The 16,637-nt window shown below is 54.9% G+C and overlaps 1 protein-coding gene across 1 annotated transcript in view; it reads right to left on the bottom strand.

Moving 5' to 3' along the window:
- Positions 1 to 775: 775 nt before the first annotated feature.
- KCNN1 (potassium calcium-activated channel subfamily N member 1) overlaps positions 776 to 16,637 on the bottom strand; it is a 20,897-nt gene continuing 5,035 nt past the window's right edge. The window contains exons 4-9 of the mRNA XM_056512368.1: positions 15,899 to 16,317; positions 11,840 to 11,981; positions 10,430 to 10,540; positions 6,147 to 6,274; positions 3,530 to 3,599; positions 776 to 2,059 (exon numbers count right to left, since the gene is read on the bottom strand). Coding sequence (XP_056368343.1) covers positions 776 to 2,059; positions 3,530 to 3,599; positions 6,147 to 6,274; positions 10,430 to 10,540; positions 11,840 to 11,981; positions 15,899 to 16,317 — 2,154 coding nt within the window. The remainder of the gene's footprint in view (positions 2,060 to 3,529; positions 3,600 to 6,146; positions 6,275 to 10,429; positions 10,541 to 11,839; positions 11,982 to 15,898; positions 16,318 to 16,637) is intronic.

Raw genomic sequence — 16,637 nt, 5'->3', positions numbered from 1 at the left:
GGGGATTTTGGGGGGTCCAGCACAGTGAGTTCATACAGAGCTTTCCAGAACAAAGCTACTGGGAACGGCCACACGATGGCCAGAGATAAAAACGGGGTCCCCCCGCACCCCAAAATCTGGGGAGGGGGAGAAAAGGGGTCTGTGACCCCCCCCCTGCACCCCAAAATCTGGGGAGGGGACACAAAGGGGTCTGGGGGTGTCCCCACGGCCCCTCAGCCGCTGCCCCAGGTGACAGAAGGTGACACTCGGTGACACCGGAGTGTCCCCTCCCTCAGCCGCTGTCGCGGGTGACGCGTCGTGACACGGTGGTGACATCACCCCTCAGCCGGTGACACCCGGTGACATCCGGTGACACACAAGTGTCCCCTCCCTCTGAGGGGAGATGAGATGACACACGGTGACACACACGGTGACACTGGCGGTGTCCCCTCCCTCAGCCGCCCTCCGAGGTGACAGAGGTGACACGGGGGTGTCCCCAGGACCCCTCAGCCGCTCTCCAAGGTGACACTCGGTGACACTTGGTGACACTCGGTGACACAGTGACACAGTGACAGCCCTGTCCCCCTCAGCCGCTGTCTGAGGTGACACTCAGTGACAGTCAGTGACACAGTGACACTGTCCCCCTGAGCTGCTGCCTGAGGTGACACTGGGTGACACCGGTGACACAGTGACACTCCGTGACACTGTCCCCCCTCAGCCGCTGTCCGAGGTGACACTCGGTGACACACAGTGACACTCAGTGACACGGTGACACGGTGACAGTGCCACTGTCCCCTCAGCCGCTGTCCGAGGCCGCCCGGGGGCTCTCGGGGCTGCCCCGGCCCCGGTGGCGAGCGGGGCTGCAGGGGGCGGTGGCCGAGCAGAGGCGCGGTGGCCACGGCCCGGCCGGGTCCCCGTGCTGGTGGCCCAGAGTGTCCCGATGGTGGCCCGGGGGGTCTCGATGGTGGCCCAGGGGGTCCCGATGCTGGCCCAGAGTGTCTCGATGCTGGCCCAGAGTGTCTCGATGGTGGCCCAGAGGATCTCGCTGGTGGCCCAGCAGGTCCCAGTCCTGGCCCAGGAGCTCCCTCTGCTGGCCCAGAGTGTCTCGCTGGTGGCCCAGTGTGTCCCTCTTCTGGCCCAGAGTGTCTCGATGGTGGCACAATGTGTCCCTCTGCTGGCCCAGAGTGTCCCCCTGCTGGCCCAGGAGGTCCCTCTGCTGGCCCAGAAGATCTCGATGCTGGCCCAGCAGGTCCTGGTGCTGGCCCGGCGGGTCCCCGTGCTCGCCCGGCGGGTCCCCGTGCTGGCCCAGCAGGTCCCGGCACTCGCCCAGCGGGTCCCGGTGCTGGCCCAGCATGTCTTTCTGCTGGCCCAGGGGCTCCCGGTGCTGGCCCAGCGTGTCTCTCTGCTGGCCCAGCGGGTCCCGGTGCTGGCCCAGCGGGTCCCTCTGCTGGCCCAGCGTGTCTCTCTGCTGGCCCAGGGTGTCCCGGTGCTGGCCCAGGGTGTCCCTCTGCTGGCCCAGCGTGTCCCGGTGCTGGCCCAGGGTGTCCCGGTGCTGGCCCAGCGGGTCCCGGTGCTGGCCCAGCGTGTCTCTCTGCTGGCCCAGCAGGTCCCGGTGCTGGCCCAGGGGCTCCCGGTGCTGGCCCAGCGTGTCCCGGTGCTGGCCCAGCGTGTCTCTCTGCTGGCCCAGCGTGTCCCGGTGCTGGCCCAGGGTGTCCCGGTGCTGGCCCAGCGGGTCCCGGTGCTGGCCCAGCGTGTCTCTCTGCTGGCCCAGTGGGTCCCGGTGCTGGCCCAGGTGCTCCCGGTGCTGGCCCAGGGGCTCCCGGTGCTGGCCCAGCGTGTCTCTCTGCTGGCCCAGCGGGTCCCGGTGCTGGCCCAGCGGGTCCCGGTGCTGGCCCAGCGGGTCCCGGTGCTGGCCCAGCGGGTCCCGGTGCTGGCCCAGCGCCTGGCTGACTCGCCCGGGCAGGGCCAGCAGGCTCAGCCCCAGCGCCTCCAGCTGCGCCTCCAGCGCCGCCAGCCGCTTCTCCAGCTCCTCGTGGCGCTCCTGCAGCTCGGCCAGCAGCTCCGACATCAGCGACTGCGACTGGCACCCCGAAATCGGGGGGTGAGGGACCCCGAAATGGGGGTGAGGGACCCCGTAAATGGGGGGGAAATTGGGGGGGTGAGGGACCCCGGAAATGGGGGTGAAGGACCCCGAAATCGAGGGGTGAGGGACCCCGAAATGGGGGTGAGGGACCCCGAAAATGGGGGTGAGGGACCCCGAAAATGGGGGGGAAATGGGGGTGAGTGACCCCGAAAATGGGGGTGAGGGACCCCGGAATGGGGGTGAGGGACCCCGGAAATGGGGGTGAGGGACCCGAAAATGGGGGGGAAATGGGGGTGAGGCACCCCGAAATGGGGGTGAGGGACCCCGAAATGGGGGTGAGGGACCCGAAACGGGGGTGAGGGACCCCGAAATGGGGGTGAGGGACCCGAAATGGGGGTGAGGGACCCCGTAAATGGGGGGGAAATGGGGGTGAGGGACCCCGAAATGGGGGTGAGGGACCCCGTAAATGGGGGGGAAATGGGGGTGAGGGACCCCGAAAATGGGGGTGAGGGACCCCGAAATGGGGGTGAGGGACCCCGAAATGGGGGTGAGGGACCCCGGAAACGGGGGTGAGGGACCCCGAAAATGGGGGGTGAGGGACCCCGGAAACGGGGGAATGGGGGTGAGTGACCCCGAAAACGGGGGGAAATGGGGGGGGAAATGAGGGGGTGAGGGGTGAGAGGGACCCCGAAAATGGGGGGGAAATGGGGGGTGAGGGACCCCGAAAATGGGGGTGAGGGACCCCGAAAATGGGGGGAATGGGGGATGAGGGAAATGGGGGACCCCCAAAAACGGGAGGACATGGGGGGGTGAGGAGGGAAACCGTAAATGGGGGAGAAAAATGGGGGATGAGGACAGAGGGAATGGGGGACAGGGGACAGGGATGGGGACAAGGATGGGACAGGGATGAGGTTGAGGACAAGGCATGGGGACAATGAATGGGGGACAGGGGACAGGGATGGGGACAAGGGCAGGGGACAAGAATGGGATGCAGGACAAGAACAGGGGATGGGGACAATGGGAATGGGGGACAGGGAACAGGGACAGGGGACAAGAATGGAACAGATGACAAGGACAGGGGACAAGGGCAGGGGACAAGAATGGGATTGACACAAGGACAAGGACTGAGGACAAGGACAGGAACAGGAATGGGGACAAGGACAGTGGGAATGGGAGACCAGGGACAAGGACAGGGGACAAGGACAGGGGACAAGGACAGAGACAAGGGCAGGGACAAGGACAGGGGACACAGAGAGGGGACAAGGGCAGGGGACAAGAATGGGATTGACACAAGGACAAGGATTGAGGACAAAGACAGGGGACAAGAAAAGGGGACAAGGACAGGGGACAAAGGCAGGAACAAGAATGGGGACAAGGACAGTGGGAATGGGGGACAAGGGACAAGGACAGGGGACACAGAGAGGGGACAAGGGTGGGGACAAGGCCAGGCCAGGCCACCAGGCTCACCTTGGCCAGGTCCACCAAGGTGTTGGCCTGGTCGTTGAGCTTGCGCTGCTCCATCTTCACACTCCTCAGCCTGAGGGGACAGCAGCAGGGTTGGGGACAGCCCAGGGATGGCTGTCACCCCCACCCCGGGATGGCTGTCACCCCCCAGGGATGGCTGTCACCCCCCCGAGAGCGCTGTCACCCCTGTCACCCCCCCCATGCAGCCCCAAATCCCCAAACGTGCAGCCCCTCCCAGCAAGCGCCCCAAAACCGCCCCCTGGGGGGGTCACAGCCAGTTTTGGGGTGTCCCCCCGCCCCAAAATTCGGCAGCAGAGCCCATGCAAAGCTGGGGGGGGGGGGAGGGGAGGGGGGCACTTACTTCTGAGCTCTGCGGGGGCGGGGCGGAGCAGAGACAAAACAAAGGGTTAATTCTGAGGGGACAGCGGAGCAGCGTCACCCCCCACCCCAAAATCACCCAAAATCACCCCAAAATCACCCCAAAATCACCCCAAAATCACCCCCCTGTCCCAGCCAGGTCACACCCCACAGCCCACCCCAGAGCTGGAGGGGGCAGGGGGTTCTGGTGCCACCCCCACCCTGTGGGGACACGGTGACAGAGGGGGATGGGGGCCATGGGGACAGGGATGGGACAGGGAACAAGGAATGGGGACAAGGACAGGGGACAAGGACAAGAATAATGGACAAGAACAGGGAACAAGGCCAGGAGACAAAGACACAGGACAGGGACAGGGACAAGGGACAATAATGGGATAGAGGACAAGGACAGGGCAGTGGGATAAGGGATGGGGGACAAGGGATGGGGACAAGAACAGGTGACAAGGAATGAGGAACAAGTGACAATGACAAGAACAAGGGACAAGGACAGGTGACAAACATGGGGAGAAGGACAGGGGACAAGTAATGAGGGACAAGGGACAAGAACAGGGGGACAAAGAATAGGGGGACAAGGAATGGGGACAAGGAATGAGGGACAAGTGACAATGACAAGGACAGGGGACAAGGAATGGGGACAAGGAATGAGGGACAAGTGACAAGAACAAGGGATAAGAACAAGGGACAAGGACAGGTGACAAAGAATGGGGGACAAGTGACAGTGACAAGGGACAAGAACAGGTGACAAGGAATGGGGGGACAAGGAACGGGGGACAAGTGACAGTGACAAGTGACAATGGACAAGAACAGGTGACAAGGACAGGTGACAAAGAATGGGGGACAAGGATGAAGGGGACAAGTGACAATGACAAGGACAGGTGACAAAGAATGGGGGACAAGTGACAATGACAAGTGACAATGACAAGAACAGGTGACAAAGAATGGGGAACAAGTGACAATGACAAGTGACAAGTGACAAGAACAGGTGACAAAGAACGGGGGGGCAAGTGACAAGAACAAGGGACAAGAACAGGTGACAAAGAATGGGGGACAAGGAATGAGGGGGACAAGTGACAAGAACAAGTGACAAGAACAGGTGGACAATGACAAGTGACAATGGACAAGTGACAAGGGACAAGGACAGGTGACAAAGAATGGGGGACAAGAAATGGGGGACAAGTGACAATGACAAGTGACAAGAACAGGTGACAAAGAATGGGGAACAAGTGACAATGACAAGTGACAAGTGACAAGGGACAAGGATAGGTGACAAAGAATGGGGGACAAGAAATGGGGGACAAGTGACAATGACAAGTGACAAGAACAGGTGACAAAGAATGAGGGGACAAGTGACAATGACAAGTGACAATGACAAGAACAGGTGACAAAGAACGGGGGACAAGAAATGGGGGACAAGTGACAATGACAAGTGACAAGGGACAAGGACAGGTGACAAAGAATGGGGGACAAGGAATGGGGGACAAGTGACAATGACAAGTGACAAGGGACAAGAACAGGTGACAAAGAATGGGGGACAAGTGACAATGACAAGTGACAAGAACAAGGGACAAGAACAGGTGACAAAGAATGGGGGACAAGGAATGAGGGGGACAAGTGACAATGACAAGGACAGGTGACAAAGAATGGGGGACAAGTGACAATGACAAGTGACAAGGGACAAGGACAGGTGACAAAGAATGGGGGACAAGAAATGGGGGACAAGTGACAATGACAAGTGACAAGTGACAAGTGACAATGACAAGAACAGGTGACAAAGAATGGTGGACAAGTGGCAATGACAAGTGACAAGTGACAAGAACAGGTGACAAAGAATGGTGGACAAGTGACAATGACAAGTGACAAGTGACAAGAACAGGTGACAAAACGGGGGACAAGCGACAATGACAAGTGACAATGACAAGAACAGGTGGCAAAGAATGAGGGGACAAGCGACAAGCGACAAGAACAGGTGACAAAGAATGGGGGGACAAGGAATGGGGGACAAGTGACAATGACAAGTGACAAAGGACAAGAACAGGTGACAAGGAATGGGGGACAAGTGACAAGTGACAAGAACAGGTGACAAGGAATGGGGGACAAGCGACAACACCAGGCGACAAACAACAGCCGCCAAACCCCTGCGCCACACCCCGCAGGGGTGACAAACAGCGCCTGTCACCCGCCGGGAGGTGTCACCCTCGGGGACAGGGGGTGACAAGGAAGCAGGAAAAGCGCTGGCACTTACTGATGGATGGCTTGGAGGAACTTACGCTGGTGGGTCCGAACCCGGGCGGGCTCCGGCTTCTTCACCAGCCTGGTGTGCTTGTAGATGAGCCACGTCTCCCTCAGCACGTTGGCAGCCGCGTTCTTCACCTGGAAACGGGTTTGGAACAGGTTTTATGGGGTTTTCCCCGATTTTTATGGGATTTTCCTGGATTTTATGGGGTTTTTCCTGGGTTTTATGGGTTTTTTCCCAATTTTAATTGGGTTTTTCCCCAGTTTTTATGGGATTTTTTTTCTCAATTTTAATCAGGTTTTTCCCAGTTTTTATGGGGTTTTCCACAGTTTTTATGGGATTTTTTCCCCCAGTTTTTATGGGGTTTTTCCTGGTTATATGTTTTTTTTTTTCCATTTATTCCCCAGTTTTAATTGGGTTTTTCCCTGGTGTTTCCCCAGGTTTGGTGTGTTTGTAGATGACCCACGTCTCCCTCAGCACGTTGGCAGCCGCGTTCTTCACCTGCAACGGGGTTTGTCCCAGTTTTTATGGGGTTTTTCCCAATTTTTATTGGGTTTTTCCAAGTTTTTTTGGGATTTTTCCTGGGTTTTATAGGTTTTTTTCTGGATTTTATGGGATTTTTTTCCCCAGTTTTTATGGGATTTTTTTTCTCAATTTTAATCAGGTTTTTCCCCAGTTTTCATGGGGTTTTCCCCCAGTTTTTATGGGATTTTTCCTGGTTTTATGAGGATTTTCCCATTTATTCCCCAGTTTTAATGGGTTTTTTCCCAGTTTTAATGGTTTTTTCCTAGTTTTAATGTTTTTTTTCCCCCGGTGTTTCCCCAGGTTTGATGTGTTTGTAGACGAGCCACGTCTCCCTCAGCACGTTGGCAGCCGCGTTCTTCACCTGGAAAGGGGTTTGTCCCAATTTTTATGGGATTTTTCCTGGATTTTATGGGTTTTTTTCCTGGATTTTATGGGGTTTTTCCTAATTTTAATTGGATTTTTTCCCAGTTTTCATGGGTTTTTTTTCCAATTTTAATTGGATTTTTTTCCCCAGTTTTTATGGGATTTTTTTTCTCAATTTTAATCAGGTTTTTCCCAGTTTTTATGGGATTTTTCCCATTTATTCCCCAGTTTTAATTGGGTTTTTCCCTGGTGTTTCCCCAGGTTTGGTGTGCTTGTAGATGAGCCACGTCTCCCTCAGCACGTTGGCAGCCGCGTTCTTCACCTGGAAAGGGGTTTGTCCCAATTTTTATGGGGTTTTTCCCAGTTTTTATGGGGTTTTTCCCAATTTTTATGGGGTTTTTCCCAATTTTTATGGGATTTTTCCTGGATTTTATGGGGTTTTTCCCAATTTTAATCGGATTTTTTCCCAGTTTTTAATAGATTTTTTTTCCTCAATTTTAATCAGGTTTTTCCCAGTTTTTATGGGGTTTTCCCCAGTTTTTATGGGGTTTTTCCTGAGTTTTATGGGATTTTATCCAGGTTTTTTCCCAGTTTTAATGTTTTTTTTCCCAGTTTTAATGGGTTTTTTTCCCTGGTGTTTCCCCAGGTTTGGTGTGTTTGTAGATGAGCCACGTCTCCCTCAGCACGTTGGCAGCCGCGTTCTTCACCTGGAAACGGGTTTGGAACAGGTTTTATGGGGTTTGTCCCAGTTTTTATGGGGTTTTTCCAATTTTTTTTGGGATTTTTCCCAATTTTAATTGGATTTTTTCCCAGTTTTTAATAGATTTTTTTTCCTCAATTTTAATCAGGTTTTCCCCAGTTTTTATGGGGTTTTCCCCAGTTTTTATGTGATTTTTTCACAGTTTTAATGGGTTTTCCCCAATTTTTATGGGATTTTTTCCAGGTTTTTTCCCAGTTTTAATGGTTTTTTCCCCAGTTTTAATGGGTTTTTTTCCCCAATGTTTCCCCAGGTTTGGTGTGCTTGTGGATGAGCCACGTCTCCCTCAGCACGTTGGCAGCCGCGTTCTTCACCTGCAACGGGGTTTGTCCCAGTTTTTATGGGGTTTTTCCCAATTTTTATGGGATTTTCCCATTTTTTTTGGGATTTTTCCTGGGTTTTATAGGGTTTTTTCTGGATTTTATGGGAGTTTTTTCCCCAGTTTTTATGGGGTTTTTTTTTCTCAATTTTAATCAGGTTTTTCCCCAGTTTTTATGGGGTTTTCCCCAATTTTTATGGGATTTTTTCCAGGTTTTTTCCCAGTTTTAATGGTTTTTTTCCCAGTTTTAATGGGTTTTTTTCCCCCAATGTTTCCCCAGGTTTGGTGTGTTTGTAGATGAGCCACGTCTCCCTCAGCACGTTGGCAGCCGCGTTCTTCACCTGCAACGGGGTTTGGAACAGGTTTTATGGGGTTTGTCCCAATTTTTATGGGGTTTGTCCCAATTTTTATGGGGTTTTTCCCAATTTTTATGGGGTTTTTCCTGGATTTTATGGGATTTTTCCTAATTTTAATCGGATTTTTTCCCAGTTTTTAATAGATTTTTTTTCCTCAATTTTAATCAGGTTTTCCCCAGTTTTAATTGGGTTTTTCCCAGTTTTTATGGGGTTTTCCCCAGTTTTTATGGGGTTTTTCCTGAGTTTTATGAGATTTTTCCCATTTATTCACCAGTTTTAATGGTTTTTTTCACAGTTTTAATGGGTTTTTTTCCCAATGTTTCCCCAGGTTTGATGTGTTTGTAGACGAGCCACGTCTCCCTCAGCACGTTGGCAGCCGCGTTCTTCACCTGGAAAGGGGTTTGTCCCAATTTTTATGGGATTTTTCCTGGATTTTATGGGTTTTTTTTCTTGGATTTTATGGGATTTTTCATAATTTTAATTGGATTTTTTCCCAATTTTCATGGGGTTTTTTTCTCAATTTTAATTGGATTTTTTTGCCAGTTTTTATGGGTATTTTTTCACAATTTTAATCAGGTTTTTCCCAGTTTTTATGGGGTTTTCCCCAGTTTTAATGGGTATTTTTTCCTCAGTTTTAATGAGTTTTAATGGGATTTTCCCCAGTCTTAATGGGGTTTTCACCCATTTTATCAGGTTTTATTGGGATTTGAATGGGTTTTATTGGGATTTTCCCAGTTTCTTTTCCCAGTTTTAATGGGATTTTCTCGGTTTTAATGGGTTTTAATGGGATTTTCCCCAGCCTTGATGGGGTTTTCATCCATTTTAATGGGTTTTATTCTGGTTTGAATGGGTTTTATTGGGATTTTTCCCAGTTTCTTTCCCCAATTTTAATGGAGCTTCCCCCAGTTTTTATGGGGTTTTCCCCAGTTTTAATGGCTTTTTACTCAGTTTTAATGGGGTTTTAATGGGATTTTCCCCTGTTTTAGTGGGGTTTTCACCCATTGTAACATGTTTTAATGGGGCTTTAATGGATTTTATTGGATTTTTCCCAGTTTCTTTTCCCAGTTTTAATGGGTATTTTCTCGGTTTTAATGGGATTTTCCCCAGCCTTGATGGGGTTTTCACCCATTTTAATGGGTTTTATTGGGATTTTGATGGGTTTTATTGGGATTTTAATGGGTTTTATTGGGATTTTTCCCAGTTTCTTTTCCCAGTTTTAATGGGTTTTAATGGGTTTTAATGGGATTTTCCCCTGTTTTAGGGGGGTTTTCACCAATTTTAATGGGTTTTATTGGGATTTTTCCCAGCTTCTTTTCCCAGTTTTAATGGGTTTTTTCTCGGTTTTAATGGGTTTTAATGGGATTTTCCCCAGTTTTAATTGGGCTTTCACCCATTTTAATGGGTTTTAATGGGTTTTAATGGGTTTTAATGGGTTTTAATGGGATTTTTCCCAGTTGTTTTTCCCAGTTTTAATGGTGTTTCCCCCAGTTTTTATGGGGTTTTCCCAGTTTTAATGTTTTTTTTACTCAGTTTTAATGGGTTTTTTTCTCGGTGTTAATGGGTTTTAATGAGTTTTAATTGTATCTTCCCCAGTCTTAATGGGATTTTCACCCATTTTAATGGGTTTTATTGGGATTTTAATGGGTTTTATTGGGATTTTAATGGGTTTTAATGGGATTTTTCCCAGTTGTTTTTCCCAGTTTTAATGGAGTTTCCCCCAGTTTTTATGGGGTTTTTCCCAGTTTTAATGATTTTTTACTCAATTTTAATGGGTTTTTTTCTCAGTTTTAATGAGTTTTAATTGTATTTTCCCCAGTCTTAATGGGATTTTCACCCATTTTAATGGGTTTTATTGGGATTTTAATGGGTTTTATTGGGATTTTAATGGGTTTTTTCCAATTTTAACGGGATTTTTTTGGTTTTCACGGGGTTTTCCCCATTCTGATGGGATTTCCCCCATTTCTGGGCTCACCCTCTTGGTGAGCTGCGTGTCCATCATGAAGTTGTGCACGTGTTTCTCAGCTTTGGTCAGCTCCAGCTTGCGGGCCACCACGGCCACCACGAGGGCGGTGCAGCCAGCGCCCTGGGACAGGGAACAGGGGACAGGGGACAGGGACAGGGGACAGGGATAGGGACAGGGACCAGGGACAGGGGACAGGGACAGGGGACAGGGATGGGACAGGGACAGGGTGGAACAGGGACAGGGACAGGGACAGGGACAGGGACAGGGACAGGGACAGGGACAGGGACAGGGAGGGGGACAGGGACAGGGACAGCGGGGACAGGGACAGAGGGACAGGGATGGGGACAGGGACAGGGATAGGATGGAACAGGGACAGAGAACCGGGACAGGGACAGGGACAGGGATAGGGACAGGGACAGGGACAGAGGGGACAGAGGACAGGGGACAGGGATGGGACAGGGACAGGATGGAACAGGGACAGGGAACAGAGACAAGGACAGGGACATGGACAGGACAGGGACAGGGAGGGGACAGGGACAGGGGACAGGGATGGGACAGGGACAGGATGGAATAGGGACAGGGATAGGGGACAGGGACAGAGATGGGACAGGGATGGGACAGGGGATGGGGACAGGGGACAGCTTTGGTTCCGTTCTCTCATTTGCATTTTTTATAAATTCGAATTAAAAGAAAAAACCAGAACGTTTTGGCGTCCCCTCACTGGTGCCCCCTAGTGGTGTCCCCACGAAGTGTCCCCACCCCGATGTCCCCACACCGATGTCTCCCCGTGGTGTCCCCCACGGTGACCCTTCCTCCCTGTCCCCGCTGTCCCCTCTGACCCTGCTGTCCCCTCCCTGTCCCCGCTGTCCCCCCGCTGTTCCCTCTCTCCCCATCACTCCCTGTCCCCTCCCTGTCGCTGGTGTCCCCTCTGTCCCCTCACTGTCCTTGCTGTCTCCACTGCACCCAGTCTCTTCCCCCGCTCTCCTCTCTGTCCCCACTGTCCCCTCACTGTCCCCTCACTGTCCCCTCCCTCTCCCCTCCCTGTGTCCCTGTCCCCTCTGTCCCTGCTGTCCCCTCTGTCCCTGCTGTCCCCATCGTCCACTCTCTCCCCTCCCTGTCCCCTGTCCCCCTGTCCCAATCCCTGTCCCATCCCCATCCCTTCCCTGTCCCCATCCCTGTCCCTCCCTGTCCCTCCCTGTCCCTGTCCCCATCCCATCCCCATCCCTGTCCCATCCCCATCCCTGTCCCTGTCCCTGTCCCCATCCCTGTCCCCATCCCTGTCCCCATCCCTGTCCCTGTCCCCATCCCTGTCCCCTCCCTGTCCCCATCCTGTCCCTGTCCCTGTCCCCTCCCTGTCCCCATCCCTGTCCCCTCCCTGTCCCCATCCCTGTCCCTCCCTGTCCCTGTCCGGTCCCTCACCATGATGCCGGTCAGCAGGCACACGCCCTTGCCGCAGTAGGTGTGTGGCACCATGTCCCCGTAGCCGATGGACAGGAAGGTGATGGAGATCAGCCACATGGCCCCCAGGAAGTTACTGGTCACCTCCTGCTTGTCGTGGTACCTGCGGGGGTGGCACTGCTGGCACCGATGGCACCGATGGCACTGATGGCACTGGTGGCACCAATGGCACGGGTGACACCGATGGCACGGGTGACACCGATGGCACAGGTGGCACCAATGGCACTGATGGCGCTGGTGACACCGATGGCACTGGTGACACCAATGGCACCAATGGCACTGATGGCACTGGTGGCACCGATGGCACGGGTGACACCGATGGCACTGCTGACACCGATGGCACAGGTGGCACCAATGGCACAGGTGACACCAATGGCACGGGTGGCACCAATGACACGGGTGGCACCGATGGCACAGGTGACACCAATGACACTGGTAGCACCAATGGCACAGGTGGCACCGATGGCACGGGTGACACCGATGGCACGGGTGACACCAATGGCACGGGTGGCACCGATGGCACCGCGATCCTCGAGTCCAACCCCCCATTCTGTGCCCATCACGGTGGATTCGGGGTGTTGTCCCCAAAGTGGCGTTGGGGACACCATGGGGATGTCCCATGGCCAGGCTGTGTCCCCTCAGGAATGGGTTGGGGACAGGGGGACAGGCACAGAGGTGGCACTGCTGTCCCCAAAAGCACAGGACACCAATGTCACTGAATCCCCCCTCACACTGAATTCACAGCATTGTCCCCAAAGTGGCATTGGGGACACCGTGGGGATGTCCCATGGCCAGGCTGTGTCCCCTGGGGACAATGAGGGGACAGGCACAGAGGTGGCACTGCTGTCCCCAGAAGTACAGGACACCAATGTCACATTGAATCCCCCTTGGCAGTGCCATCGTGGATTCAGGACATTGTCCCCAAGGTGGTTTTGGGGACACCATGGGGACGTGTCCCCTCGGAGGTGGCACCGCTGTCCCCAAAAGCGCAGGACGCCGATGTCACCGTGCACCCCCAAAAGGTGACACCAGGAGGGCGCTGGGGGACACTGAGAGATTCTGGTGTCACAAACACGGCGGTGCCACCACTCCCTGTCCCCAGGGTGGGGACAAGGCCAGGCAGGGGACACGGAGCAGCGGCCAAAGCCGGGCAGGGGGACGGGGATGTGCAGGGACAGGGGCTGGGGACAGGAGAATGGGGCTGGGGACAGGGAATGGGGTTGGGGACAGGGAATGGGGATGGGGACAGGGAACAGGGTTGGGGACAGGGAATGGGGTTGGGGACAGGGGAATGGGGTGGGAAAGGGGAATGGGGTTGGGGACAGGGAACAGGGTTGGGGACAGGGGAATTGGATTGGGGACAGGGGAATGGGATTGGGGACAGGGAATGGGATTGGGGACAGGGAAATGGGGTTGGGAATGGGGAATGGGGTTGGGGACAGGGGAATGGGGATGGGGACAGGGGAATGGGGTTGGGGACAGGGAATGGGGTTGGGAAATGGGGAATGGGGCTGGGGACAGGGAAATGGGGTGGGAAAGGGAAAATGGGGTGGGAAAGGGGGAATTGGATTGGGAAATGGGAAATGGGGTTGGGAAAGGGGGGAATGGGATTGGGAAAGGGGAAATGGAATTGGGAAAGTGGGAATAGGGTGGGAGATGGAAAATGGGATTACAAAAGGGAAATGGGATTGGGAACAGGGGAAATGGGGTCAGAAAGTGGGAATGGGGTTGGGAGCAGCAGAAATGGGATTGGGAAAGGGGGGAATGGGATTGGGAAAAGGGGAAATGGGGTGGGAGATGACAAATGGGGTCAGAAAAAGGGAAAAGGGGTTGGGAAAGGGAAAAGGGGACACGGGGACAAGCCGGGGTGGGGGTGGGGGGTCTCAAGCGTCAGGAATTTAGGATTGCTGCTTCCCCACCCTCGGTTTGGGCTTGGAACCTCACCCGGCCCCGAGGGACAGGCGGGGACAGGGCGGGGACACCGCGGGGTCGCGGGGGAGGAGGGGAGGTGACAGCCGCGGTGACATTTCCCAAAAATTCCCAAAACGTGCGGGGCCAGGACGGGGGAAAACGCGGAGGGGACAAAAATCGGGAAAAAAAAACCCAAAATCCCTTTGGAGACTCTCAGCTCCTTGTGGGGTCGCTCTGAAAGTCCCCCCGAAAGCCACCACGGATGTCCCCAAGCTGGGGGACACGGGGGAGGGGACAGCTGAGGTTCCAAGAGGAAAAGGGGTCGCAGCCCCTTTCCGTGTCCCCCCCCAGGCTGCAGCTAATCCTAAATTCGGGGGTCTGGGGGGAGCAGAAGCCTGGGGGGAGGGACGGTCCCTGCGGCCACTCGGGACGGTCCCTGCGGTCACTCACAGTTTGTCCCTGCGAGCAGCAGAGCGGGCGGGGAGGGAAAACAACAGCGGTTAATGCGCGACCCCCGAGCGGGGCCGGGGGGGATCGGGGCCAGCAGGGGGGGGGACACCGCGGGGACGGGGCGGGGACACCGCGGGAACATCTCGGACACACCGCGGGGACAACCCAGAATCCCCGGGGACAACACGGACACACCGCGGGGACATCGCGGGGACATCCCGGGGACAACCCAGAGCCCCGCGGGGACATCGCGGGGACATCCCGGGGACAACCCAGAACATCGCAGGGACATCGCGGGGACATCACGGGGACAACCCAGAGCCCCGCGGGGACATCGCGGGGACAACCCAGAACATCGCAGGGACATCGTGGGGACACCGCGGGACATTTCACGACCCCCCAACACTCCAAACTGCATTCCATGATCACCAAACCCCATTTCACATCTCCCCAACCACTCCAAACCCCACTTGATGATCCCCAAACCCCATTTCATGATCCCTAACCCCCCCAAACCCCATTCTACCATTCCCAAACCCCATTCCACAATCCCCAACCACCCCAAACCCCATTCCACGACCCCCAAACCCCATTCCACAGCCCCTAAACCCCATCCCATCATCCTCAACCACCCCCAAACCCCATTTCATGATCCCTAACCCCCCCAAACCCCATTCCACAACCCCCAACCACTCCAAAATCCCATTGCACAATCCCCAAACCCCATCCCACCACCCCCAAACCCCATTCCACTAACCCCAACCCCCCCCAAACCCCACTTGAATCCCCAACCACCCCCAAACCCCATTCCACCATCCCACCACCCCCCAACCCCATCCCACAACCCCCAAACCCCACCACGATCCCCAACCACCCCCAAACCCCATTCCACCACCCCCCCCCAAACCCCATCCCACCGCCCCCAACCCTCCAAACCCTATCCCACCACCCTAAACCCCATTTCATGATCTCTAACCCCCCAACCCCATTCCACCACCCCCAAACCCCATTCCACGACCATCCCACCACCCCAAACCCCATTCCAACCCCCCAAACCCCATTCCACCACCCCCAAACCCCCCAAACCCCATTCCACCACCCCCAAACCCCATTCCACTAACCCCAACCCCTCCCAAACCCCACTTGATGAATCCCCAACCACCCCAAACCCCATTCCATGATCCCCAAACCCCATTCCACCACCCCCAACCTCCCCAAACCCCACCCCACCACCCCCAAACCCCCTCCAAACCCCATTCCACCATCTCCAAACCCCATCCCACAACCCCCAAACCCCATTCCACCACCCCCAAACCCCATCCCACAACCCCCAAACCCCATTCCACCATCTCCAAACCCCCCTAAACCCCATTCCACGACCATCCAACCATCCCAAACCCCATCCCACCACCCCCAAACCCCATTCCATCATCCCAAACCCCCCCAAACCCCATTCCACCGCCCCCAAACCCCATTCCATCATCCCAAACCCCATCCCACAACCCCCAAACCCCATTCCACCATCTCCAAACCCCCCTAAACCCCATTCCACGACCATCCAACCATCCCAAACCCCATCCCACCGCCCCCAAACCCCATCCCACCATCTCCAACCTCCCATCCCCACCACCCCCACCCCCCGCCCCGCCGCCCCCTCACCTCTCGCAGACGCGCACGGTCCAGGCGGCGATGATCCAGGAGGAGATGCTGAACACCAGCAGCACCGTGCCGGGGCAGATGGTCATGAGCGTCTTCATGACGAAGCGCGTGTTGAAGTTGATCTTGTTGAGGGCGCCGATGCTGCGCGACGAGGCGTCGGTGAAGAGCTTGCTGTGCAGCAGCATCACCCTGCCCAGCAGGTAGAGCCGCAGGAACATGGGGATGGACAGCACGATGTCCACGTCGGCGTGGGCCACCGAGGCCGCGTAGGTGAAGGCCAGGCGGGCGGTCCAGGTGAACAGGTACTGGCCGGGGATGGGGTGGATGGCGCACACCAGCAGCTCCAGCGCGATGAAGAAGACGCGCTCCGAGGTCATGGCGATGCGCCAGTCGTCGGCGCCGTTGTCCACCATGAAAAGCTGGGGGAAATTCCAGGTCTTAATTGGTTAATTTTTGGTTAATTGATTAATTGTAGGGTGTTTGCGGTAGGGCTTTAATTTGGTTTCTTAATTGAGTTTTATTTGGTTAATTCATTAATGGCCGTTGAGTTGCAATTCGTGCTCTCCATTGGAGTTGGGTTATTTTTAATGATTAAATGTGGTGGATTTGTGGTAGGATTTGAATCTGGGTTCTTAACTGAAGTTGTTTTTTTATTGATTAAATGCATTGAGTGTCTCATCCGTTTGCACTGGGGCGGGAATTCTGTTTCTTAATTGGAGTTTTGTGGTAGAGTTTTTAT

Source organism: Oenanthe melanoleuca, chromosome 28 (assembly GCF_029582105.1).
Source record: "Oenanthe melanoleuca isolate GR-GAL-2019-014 chromosome 28, OMel1.0, whole genome shotgun sequence".
Lineage (NCBI taxonomy): Eukaryota > Metazoa > Chordata > Aves > Passeriformes > Muscicapidae > Oenanthe > Oenanthe melanoleuca.
This window is presented reverse-complemented; position numbering and strand designations above follow the sequence as displayed.